Here is an 11,773-nt window from a genome sequence, read left to right on the forward strand (position 1 = left end):
AATGCAGCAAAACTCCTCATCACCAGTCGGTTTCTAATAGCTCACAGACTTTTAAGGCTTGCCTGATTAACAATTCACAATTCTTGCAAAGTGTGGTGGTAAAAATGTCAAATCTACCCCTTTCCCAGAATCCTGCAGTTGAGTATTTCCTTGCTGCTGTACTGTATTGCTTACAGCCCTAGAATTAGTCCTGGGGGAAATACTGAACAAAAATTTTGAAAATTCTGCACACAATATTTAAAAATACTGCATACTTTGTAGATTTTGTAGTGCCAAATTCCCCCTTCATAAGGTCTTCCATCTCCCCCACCCCTCAACTTTCTCTTGCTCCAGCCATGATTCTTTGTTCCTCTCCTGCTCCCTAGCAAAACCCCAAATCCTGTCAGTGGTTCCCCAAGTGCACATATTCTCCTCCCATATCATCTTGTCCTCAACTCTACTCTGGTTTTCTCCCACCAGCACATACTTCTACCTTTATGCCTTTCTCCTCTCTCCCCCTCAAGCACATATCCCAACCTCTCATTTTTACCCTCTGTCCCTCACATACCCATACTTCTTGTTCTTACCTCAAAATATATCTAACTTGCTCTAGCAACCCCTCAACCCCACCTTTGTGGTACACCCCCCAAGCTTTACACACTTTCTTCAGCGACTCCCCTACCCTGTGATATACTACCCCAGTTTGCCCCTACAAAGCTCTCTCCAACTTACTCCAGCAACCTCCACCCTCTTAGCAGGTCCCTCCCCCCCAGCTTGCACCAGTGACCACCTACTCCAATGACATATTCCTCTAGCTTTGTCCAGCAACCACCCCTTCCTTAGCATGCACACACCCAACCTGGCTTCAGTGATCAACCCGCTTCCTTTTGCTCCAGTGACTCCTAACCCCATGAACATTACAGCCAATTTTCTCCAGCAACACTTTCTCCCTCCCTTTCTGCCTCCTCTCTTCCCCCTGCATATCTCACCAAGCTTGCTCTAACTGCTCCCCATCCCCCAGTCTCTACATTGGTCTGTTGGTCTTTCCTACTCGACCCGATCACGGCACCAAAATTTAAACTTTTTCTCAGCCTCCTTGTGATTCAAATAAACAGTTGGGCCTAGGACACAGAGGAGGAAGACATAGCCCGATGTAAAGCTGCTTACCACCTCCTCTTGTTGCTGCAATATCTGCGAGAGAAGGAGGAAGGATAGAGGAGAACTGCTGACACTTGTGCAGAATTCTATCCAGTAAATGTGGGGAATTCTGTGCTTTGCACAGAATCCCCCCCCGAATTACTGGAAGCAGCATGATAATTTTTAACTCCTTTGAGGACTAGGCTATATTGTGCAGGATGCCTCCACCCTATCACAGCAAGAAACTATTTTTATGTTTCTATTGACAAGTTATCAAGTTGTTTACCAAAACAAATAGCTTGCTATAATTTTTAATAAACATATGTATAATATCCCTTTTATAAATGAAAATAAATAGCATAGTAAGGTGTGCTGGGATTTTACTTGCTTCTGCCATTGACTGTGTTTGCCATTTGGTAAGTCATGCCATGTCCCTATGCCTCCATGACCCAATTAAAGTCAAGGGATTTGATGTTGCTATGATTTTTCTCAACAGAAATAAACTCTTTCTGTAATTTTATATTCTCAAAATGAAACCAATTTGTATTTATTATTTTGTAACTCATAATATTATTCTATTTGAAGACAATGGACCATAGGAGACAAAATAGAATGCCATACATATGCAGTATATGTATGCTGGATGGCTGTAGTCAGTTTTAATAATGAGATAATAGAGGTGGCTTAGTGACAGAGTGGTAGGATTGCATGCTTCCATCTGGGTTCAATGACAACCTGGCATATAGTGAGCGAATGTTCCCTCATTGCTATAACGCAGCATTTATAGGCCATATTGAGCATATTCATATATTGTGGCCTATGCCCCAGACAAGGGTTGTTGTTACAGCTGAGCTAGGTGGGAGTCCAAAATGGTGAGACTGCAAAGTTGAATATGAAGGTACACTTCTCCCTCCGTATCCATGGGGGTTAGGTGCAGAGCCAGACCGTGAAGTGTTAAAAACCGCAAATAACTTTTTGGCCGGCTCTGACCCACTCCCTCCTGCCTTCCTCCTGTGCTTTAAATACAAACTCTCACTCAAACAAACTATCCCAGACCTTACCTGGTGGTCTAGTGGGCTTTCGAAACAGGAGCGATCTTCCTATGCTCCTGTCATGTGCAGATCACTCATAGGAAATGGGTGTGGGGAGTTCCCGTCGTAGTCTCGAGAGACTACGGGAGCTCATGGCAGCCATTTCCTATGAGTGATCTGCACGGGGTAGGAGTGTAGGAAGATCGCTCCTGCCCCGAAAACCCGCTAGACCACCAGGTAAGGCTTAAAACTAGCCCAAAAAATTAAACTTGCCCCCCCCACAAAAAAAAAAAATCAGGAATAACCGAATCCGCGGATGCTGAAACCACGAATTCGGAGGGAGAAGTGTATTTGGTGCTGTAGCCCCAGTGGAGATTGTTTCAAAAGAACTAGAAATACAAAGGAATAGAAGCAAAGTGCTAGATAAATATCTAAGATGCTTCTTCCCACCCCCATCGTCCTCTTAGGAATACTGAAACATCGTATAGTGATCTTTCATTTAAAAAGTGAAAAGTGCTACGTAGCAATGCAAAACTATAAATAAGCTAATGTAATCAGTCATTCAGACTATCGGTTTCTAGTCACTGGCTAATGCTACACAGAATTTATGTAAATTAGGAGTTTCAAATACTAAGCACCGGATTTTATAAGCGGCATCTATGTTGTATGCACTGCTTGGATGGTTGTCAATCAGCTGCTAGGCGTCCTTTATAGAATCCCACCTAGTGACACTTAGGTGTGCTTAGGCATCGCTAGTCATCCTAGAGGTAGGCGCTAGTATATTAGGCCAGATTTTACTTGGCTTAATTTAACAGTGCCTAACTTGGATGTCTAGCAACACGTAGGTTAACCACTTCTATTCTCTACCCCTAGCTACACCTGTTTTTCAGGTAGGTGTTGGAGGACGCCTTGATTTAGGCATCACTAGGCATCCTAAGAGTTTGGCACCAAACTCTTAATTGTTTAAATGTTTTGTCTGAATGGCTGAAAACTGGCGCAGTCAATTACCATACCAATTTTTAAAAAAGGCATATGGATTCCAAAGTTAGGTGTCATTTACAGAATCAGGCCCTAACTGCATTTACATCAGAAAGAGATCTAGTTGTTTACTAAATTTGATGTTTTATATAAAATGAAAATATTTGGTAAGCTAGTATGGTTTCTCCACCTCCTCCCAGATTTTCTTGCTTAAAATAAGATGAAAAATGCACATCTCAAGATGCTTAGGCCATTGTGTGCATGTTCCATAAAACACCTAGGAAAAGTCTTAACTTGAGACCTCATTTGCTTACTATTTGTCATATTGCAGGAACAAGTTTGTGGAATTTGACATGAAACCAGTCTGTAAAAAGTGCTATGAGAAGTTCCCCCTGGAGTTGAAGAAAAGACTGAAAAAACTGGCTGAAACATTAGGAAGAAAATAAACGATAGTCTTATCTCTGAATTGGATAAGACAACAAAATGTTACAACTGTGTGAAGGCAGAAGAGAAGAGCATGAAAGAAAAGAACTTGATGCTAAAATCTGCACTAACATGATAAAACAAAAAAATAATTTCTCTGATGCAGTGGTTAAGTTTCATGCTGGAGGATTTTTCTCCCACATAGTCTGCAGAAAATGCATTTATATTTTATGATTACATCAGGTACTGTAATTAGTTTAAAGAAATACTTATGCTTTAGTAAATTGTTACAAATGTGCATTCTTGGTTCTAGAGCTGTAATCTGCATGTATATCTATATTTGGATATATTATGTGGGTTATATTTAAGCAGCAAAAGATGCAAAGAATGCTAAAACGCTTCTCATAAAATACAGCGAGTTCATAGTTTCACAATTTCCTATTAATCTTATATATTTAACTTTCAGATTACTTATATTTTGAATAGTGTTAGGGTTACAAAGACTGCCCAATGATGGTGTTAACTATGGTCATGCAGGAGATCTGAATGTGATTCTCAGTCCCAGCTTCAACTTCTTGATCCAGCCAGAACTGAGGATGCTGCAGAGACAATATTCATTATCTATGGATATGGGGAGTTGCAGCCATCATTCTGTAGCAGTATCTGTTGGCCAGGTTCAGGGTATATGGAAACCAGCTTCTGGAAAGAGCCATGGGCTAAAGACAGATGCTTTGGTGGCTGTGTTATTTGGGTGCACAATTAAAAACTGGGGAGACTCTGGGTCATTAAGAACAAAGGCCCTTAGTCCCAAAGAGGCAAATCCAACAGGGCAAGAAGAAACTGCCAGGCAGACCAAAAGCAAAACCAAAAATAGTGTTCAGAAAATATTGCACTGCCACTACAAAGCTAGTGCCTTCAGATACTTCACATAAGCAGCAGATACAATTCAGTGTTAAATGGGAAACCTGGAATATATTTTACAGTGGCAAAAAAACAGAAAAAAATAGAAGTACTTGTTATGTCATTTTCTACTGAGCAATTTAGTTATGTCTGTGCATTTTCTCACCTTGCTTTTCTTGTGCCATATACAGTATTTTCATTATTAACATAATAGCTTAAATATTTTATCAAGATAATATGTACTCTTTTATTTCTCATTTTATTACTTTTTAGGCAGAAAGTTTGGATCAGAGACTTCATATTACTTTTCATTTCAACATGAGGGGATTTTTTTTTAATTTCAACATTACACATATGCATTTCTTATAGGAAGAGCATGGGTTCAAGAATTTTATGTGCCTATATTATAGTACAATAGTCTTACGAAGGTTTGCTTATTATAGCCATAAATGTGGATAAAGTCTGATAGTGCAAGGCTTTTTGATGATTTTTGTATATCAGCATCATTTTGTTTCACATTCAAATAGAATCCAGTTTGCATTTCTTACAAAAGTCACTTTTATTTCCACATGGAAATCTTTGACATGAGTACAACAAGAAAAAAGCTGATATTTTTTGTTAAACTATTTTTACTTGAAGATTAATAACTAAAATTTTTTTAATTATATAGGTTAAGCTGAAATCTCAAATGATATCTTCTACTTGCAAAAAATTAACTGCTGTTTGGTTCTCACTTTCTATTTAAAAGTTTTCCAACATCAATAAAGCCTATAGAATGAATAGCTTGGCTGTCTTTTGCTTTTTCAAGATGTGAAATGTTCTATAAATCCCAGTGATACAGTTTCCAAGACTGTTTTGAAATAAATATATGCTAAATTTTACAATCTGATAACAATTAATCAGACTGCCAAGAAGTATGGGTTTAACCTACCAGGAGCATCCAAGGTTTGGCCAGATGTTTGACTACTATAGAGGTTAACCAAATCTCAGTTTTGGATTCTGCACCAAACCAGACCAAAATCCAGGTTCAGGTTTCTGCCAAGCATTTTCAGCAGAAACCAATAACCCTTTTCCCCCACCTGCAGTCACTTTTCACACACACCTTGCCTCCCCAGTGACAAAAGATGCACCATCATTACCACATATTCCCCCTCCCTGGATCTTCCTTAACAAACCCTCTGCAGAGGCAGGAACAAAGTCCACTCATTCCTGCCCAGTGCCACTGCTGAATGGAAATGACTACTGAGATTTGCTGCTGCAGCAGCCTTGCGAGTCTGTCGGGGATGTCCTGGGAGCCATTTTGAGATTGGCACTGGCAAAAGCAATCTTAAAATGGCTGCCAAGACTTCCCATGGCAGTTTCGGTGGCCATTTCACCCCCTATCCAGCATCTTACCCTCTCTCCATTGTTATCAGCGGTGCCGATTCCACTGGCAACTTGGCCGCCAGTTATGCAGGCTTCCCTCAACCATGGTCACTCTCTAAAGGGATAGTCTCAGTCAGGGCACTGGCCTTTGACCAGAGGGCCACCGTGTGAGCGGACTGCTGGGCATGATGGACCACAGGTCTGACCAGCAGCGGCAATTCTTATGTTCTTATGGTCCTGCCTTTTTCTTTTGTCTGTACATTTATATAATTTTACAGCCATCTGGGCAGATTTAATATTAAAGGGTCTGATTTTTTTATTTTATTATTTTATTTATTCAATTTTTTTCTATACCGTTCTCCCAGGGGAGTTCAGAACGGTTTACATTAATTTATTCAGGTACTCAAGCATTTTTTCCTGTCTGTCCTGGCGGGCTCACAATCTACCTAATGTACCTGGGGCAATGGGGGGATTAAGTGACTTGCCCAGGGTCACAAGGAGCAGCGTGGGTTTGAACTCACAACCCCAGGGTGCTGAGGCTGCAGCTTTAACCACTGCGCCACACACTCCCCACTGCCATGTTTCTATAATTAAGGCAATTCTAAGTTCATATTCTACTATCATGTCTCAGAATAGAGTGGTTTTGTTACATACAGACATCACATTCACATAGCAGCAGGGTATTGATAAAGATGATGAGTGATGATCAGATTTGTTATATGTAATGAGTTTTAAAGTTAAGTGTGTTACTGTTGTGATTTCTGTGCCAAGATTTTCTGGTATATGAAGTAATTATTTCTGTGTTGTATGGTGCCGTGTCAGCACAATTTAATAGACTTCTCTGTGATGTGGTTTCTATGTTTGGTCACAGTTTTTTAAGGTCAGATATTATTACTGGGATTGTGTTTTTGAGATCTTGGTCTAAGTGTAATCCTAGCAAGCTTCTGATGGCCATCAGCCATTGACTTTCAAGTAGTAGCCACATCATTGTGAACAATAATTCTAGGATGTAACTTTTGTGACTTCTGTTTTTTTGGTTTCTTTGTTTTTAAAGTCAAGATTGTGACATCAGTGTGAAATTGCTTAGATAGTGAGTGAGTTTTAGAAATTTTTGTAAATTGGACAATTAAAAACTTCCAGTGCAATTTAGTTATTATTTTCCTCAGGGAGGCTTTCAGGGTTGTAGGCTTCTGGGGGTTCTGATTGTGTCTCCATGCTGTTGGTGGAGATTATGGATTATTGGGCTAGAGTTGATTAGGAACATTTTGCATCATTTTTCTTCAATCTTTCACTATTCTTTGGTCCGCATGAAGGGTCCTTTGGCATGGACCTTTGGTGGGGCACGTCAACAGGAGAGTCCTGCCTGAGCATTAGCCCTTTAAAGGGCTAAGGTCACCTCAGGTGGCCCAGATGTTAAGGTGGGCCGGGCTAAACCAGAACATGCAGGAACTCCGGTGGGGTAAGAAGGAATTAGAGGCCGGCTTCCTCTTTACCCTGGAAGTTCAGAGGTGAGAGGAGGTGGTCCAGGCAGCATCAGCTCTTTAAAGGTCAGCTCAGACATAGAGGTGGATGGAGTTAAGCCCAAGCTTGCAGGAACTCTGGTGGGATAAGGAGGGATCAAAGGTCATCTTTATCCTTACCTGCTGGAACTTCGGAGGCAAGAGGAGGCAGTTCAGGCAGTGTCAGCCCTTTAAAGGGCTAAGATCGGCTCAGACTTAGAGGTGGGTAGGGTTAAGCGTGAGCCATGCTCTTCAATCTCTCCCTAAGTAAGGGAGAGTCCCCCTGGACTGGAAAACAGCTAACGTCGTTCCTCTACACAAAAAGGGCTGCAGAGCGGAGGCTGCGAATTACAGACCAGCGAGTCTCACATCAATAGTGTGTAAACTCATGGAAACACTACTTAAATGTAAATTAGACACGATTTTGGATGAGGGGAATCTAAGGGATCCTAGTCAACATGGATTCACTAGGGGTAGGTCATGCCAATCCAATCTTATCAGCTTCTTTGATTGGGTAACAGGAAAGCTAGACTCGGGAGAATCTCTGGACATAGTGTACTTGGATTTCAGTAAGGCTTTCGACAGCGTCCCACACCGTAGACTATTAAACAAGATGAAATCGATGGGGTTAGGTGAGACACTAATTGCATGGGTCAATGATTGGCTGAGTGGAAGACGTCAGAGGGTGGTGGTCAACGGCACCCTCTCTGAGACATCGGAGGTGACCAGCGGAGTACCACAGGGCTCGGTCCTGGGTCCACTCCTTTTTAACATATTCATAAGGGACTTGACCCGAGGGCTTCAGGGTAAAGTAACTCTATTCGTTGATGACGCCAAACTATGTAATATAGTAAGTGAAAGCAATCTGCAGGATATTATGACGCAGGATCTGCTTACGTTGGAAAAATGGTCCTCGACATGGCAGCTGGGCTTCAATGCTAAGAAATGTAAGGTTATGCATCTCGGTAGCAGAAATCCATGCAAACCTTACACCTTAAATGGAGAAACACTAGCTAGGACTTCAGAAGAAAGAGACTTGGGAGTAATCATCAGTGCAGACATGAAGGCCGCCAAACAAGTGGAGAAGGCCTCATCCAAAGCAAGGCAACTTATGGGAAGCTTCGTTAGCTGCAAATCTGAAGTCATAATGCCACTGTACAGAACCATGGTGAGACCTCATCTGGAGTACTGTGTGCAATTCTGGAGGCCACATTACCGTAAAGACGTCCTTAGAGTTGAGTCGGTTCAGCGGATGGCCACTAGGATGATCTCGGGGCTCAAGGGTCTCTCGTATGAAGAAAGACTAAACAAATTGCAGCTCTACACTCTGGAGGAACGCAGGGAGAGGGGGGACATGATTGAGACATTTAAATACATCACGGGACGTGTCGAGGTGGAAGAAGACATCTTCTTTCTCAAAGGACCCTCGGTCACAAGGGGGCATCCGCTCAAACTCAGAGGAGGGAAATTCGATAGTGACGTAAGGAAGTATTTCTTCACAGAAAGGGTTGTAGATCACTGGAACAAGCTTCCAGAGCAGGTGATCAATGCCACCAGCGTGCTTGACTTTAAGAATAAATGGGATGCCCTAGTGGGATCCTTACGAGGGTCGAGTTTAGGAAATAGGTCATTAGTACTCAGACTTAATGGGGTGGGTCAGTACGGCAAATGATAGGCTGTATCAAGAGAAGCTTCGTCAACAGGAAACCTGAAGTCATGATGCCACTGTACAGAGCCATGGTGAGACCGCATCTGGAATACTGTGTTCAATTCTGGAGGCCACATTACCGTAAGGATGTGCTCAGAGTTGAATCGGTTCAGCGGATGGCCACCAGAATGGTCTCGGGGCTAAAGGGTCTCCCGTACGAAGAAAGACTGAGCAAATTGCAGCTCTACACTCTCGAGGAGCGTAGGGAGAGGGGAGACATGATTGAGACATTTAAGTACATCACGGGACGGGTAGAGGTGGAAGATGATATCTTTCTTCTCAGGGGACCCTCGACCACAAGAGGACATCCGCTCAAGCTCAGGGGAGGGAAGTTTCGTGGAGACACCAGGAAATACTTCTTCACGGAGAGAGTGATTGAGCATTGGAACGAGCTTCCAGTGCAGGTGGTCGAGGCACGCAGCATCTCAGACTTCAAGAACAAATGGGATACCTATGTGGGATCCCTACGAGGTCATGCCAAGGGATAGGGTCACTTGGACTGAATGAGCGGGTCAGTAGAGTGACAGTATAATTACAAGGGATAGGGTCACTAGGACTGAATGAGCGGGTCAGTAGAGTGACAGTATAATTACAATTATTCTTTAGGGGGTCAGTAGATTTAAGAGGGTGGGTAAATAGTGTGGGCAGACTTGATGGGCCCTTATCTGCCGTCATCTTTCTATGTTTCTATGTTTCTATGACTTGATGGGCTATAGCCCTTTTCTGCCGTCATCTTTCTATGTTTCTAAGAGGAGGTGGTCCAGGCAGTGTCAGCCCTTTAACAGGCTAAAGTCGGCTCAAATGTTGAGGTGGGTGGGGCCAAGTCAGAGCGTGCAGGAACTCTGGTGGGGTAAGGAAGGATCAGAGGTCAGTTTCCTTCTTACTTTGCTGGAACTTCAGAGGCAGTCCAGGCAGCATCGGCCTTTTTTTTTTTAGTTCAATCGTCTTTATTGACATTTAAAAATATACAACAATCTGGCACAAATGACCAATAATTCAGGTCATCGAGAACAGTGAAAATACATTTTGTCAATCAGTGCCATAAAATCAAAACAGTAGGAAACGTCCTACCGAAAAAAAAACAGAGAACAAAATAGAACTGGTCAGACATGTAAAACAGGATGCAGTAGTTAAACACAGCCAAGTTAGAGTGCACGTATTAGGTTGAGCATAATACAGATAATAATGTGATAGAAGCAAAAAACATCAGAATTAGGACAACATAATCATTGACAGGATCAGTGTCGCAAGGGTCACAGCTGTGCATGTCATATTAAGAAGATTCCATAAATGTGAATAGTGGCAACCATAGTTTTCCAAATCTAATTAGGGATCCCCGACGCTCAGCCGCAATTCTCTCATATTTAGCATATAGACAAACAGTATTCCACCATTCGTTAAGAGAGATATTAGTAAAATCTTTCCAATCTATATATATAAAATCGGAGGTATGTATGTGTGTATGTATGTATGTATGTGTGTGTGTATGTGCCGCGATCACGCAAAAACGGCTTGACCGATTTGAATGAAACTTGGTATGCAGATCCCTCACTACCTGGGGTGATATGTTCTGGGGTTCTCGCTGCCCACCTGCACACGTGGGCGGAGCTACAAACAGAAAATCAGATTTCACCCATTCATGTCAATGGAAAAAATGTAAAAAGCTGCCATTCTCACATTAATTCAAAAACGGCTTGACCGATTTGAACGAAACTTGGTATGCAGATCCCTCACTACCTGTTGTGATATGTTCTGGGGGTCTCGCGGCCCACCTGCACATGTGGGTGGAGCTACAAACAAATTCAGATTTCACCCATTCATGTCAATGGAAAAAATGTAAAAAGCTGCCATTCTCACTGTAATTCAAAAACGGCTTGACCGATTTGAACGAAACTTGGTATGCAGATCCCTCACTACCTGGGGTGATATGTTCTGGGGGTCTCGCGGCCCACCTGCATACGTGGGCGGTGCTACAAACAGAAATTCAGATTTCACCCATTCATGTCAATGGAAAATATGTAAAAAGCTGCCATTCTCACAGTAATTCAAAAACGGCTTGACCGATTTGAACGAAACTTGGTATGCAGATCCCTCACTACCTGGGGTGATATGTTCTGGGGGTCTCGCGGCCCACAACTCTATGTTGCTTGCTCAAGGGTGGGTTCACCCAAGAATTTATATGTTCTTGCTCCAGGAGGTGAAACTAAAATTGTTGTTTATAATCACATTTTGCGTTAGTTGTATTGTATTCATTTTGTCAAATATTTCACATTATAATTTGAATATTATACTTTTTATAAAGCTGTAAAAAAATAATTTCATTCACCACTATAAAGTATCTTTATTTGAATCCATTTACAGTGTTATTGCTATAATTAATTACCCGTGCAACGCCGGGGCATCAGCTAGTTAGTAAATATAATGCGTAAAGCCACCAATAATAAGAATTGTAGCAATGGAACTTTTTCTTGAGGAAGGGACAAATGTGAAGCAGTCAAACTGACAAATAAAAGTTGATAAGATATCTGGTCAGGTAGATCTAATAATAAGCAAATTTGCGTCCACACCTTATGCCAATATAGTTGTAATAAGGGACAGTCAAATATCATGTGTTTTATTGTACCTGTAGATAACTTACAGGACCAGCATAGATCACTTACTCGTTCTTTCTGAATCTTTGACAATTTACTAGGTGTCCAAAAAGCCCTATATACCAAAAAGAAAAAGGTTTGGTAGAGTGCTGCTGAACTAGT

At 41.8% G+C, this 11,773-nt stretch overlaps 1 protein-coding gene across 2 annotated transcripts in view; it reads left to right on the plus strand.

The window, feature by feature from the left end:
- LIMS1 (LIM zinc finger domain containing 1) overlaps nt 1-5,228 on the plus strand; it is a 111,129-nt gene extending 105,901 nt beyond the window's left edge. For both annotated transcript variants that reach the window (XM_033948867.1, XM_033948865.1), the window contains exon 10: nt 3,457-5,228. In XM_033948867.1, coding sequence (XP_033804758.1) covers nt 3,457-3,571 — 115 coding nt within the window. In that variant the 3' untranslated portion in view covers nt 3,572-5,228. The remainder of the gene's footprint in view (nt 1-3,456) is intronic.
- The last annotated feature ends 6,545 nt before the right edge of the window (nt 5,229-11,773 follow it).

The sequence above is a fragment of the Geotrypetes seraphini genome, chromosome 6, assembly GCF_902459505.1.
Source record: "Geotrypetes seraphini chromosome 6, aGeoSer1.1, whole genome shotgun sequence".
Taxonomy (NCBI): domain Eukaryota; kingdom Metazoa; phylum Chordata; class Amphibia; order Gymnophiona; family Dermophiidae; genus Geotrypetes; species Geotrypetes seraphini.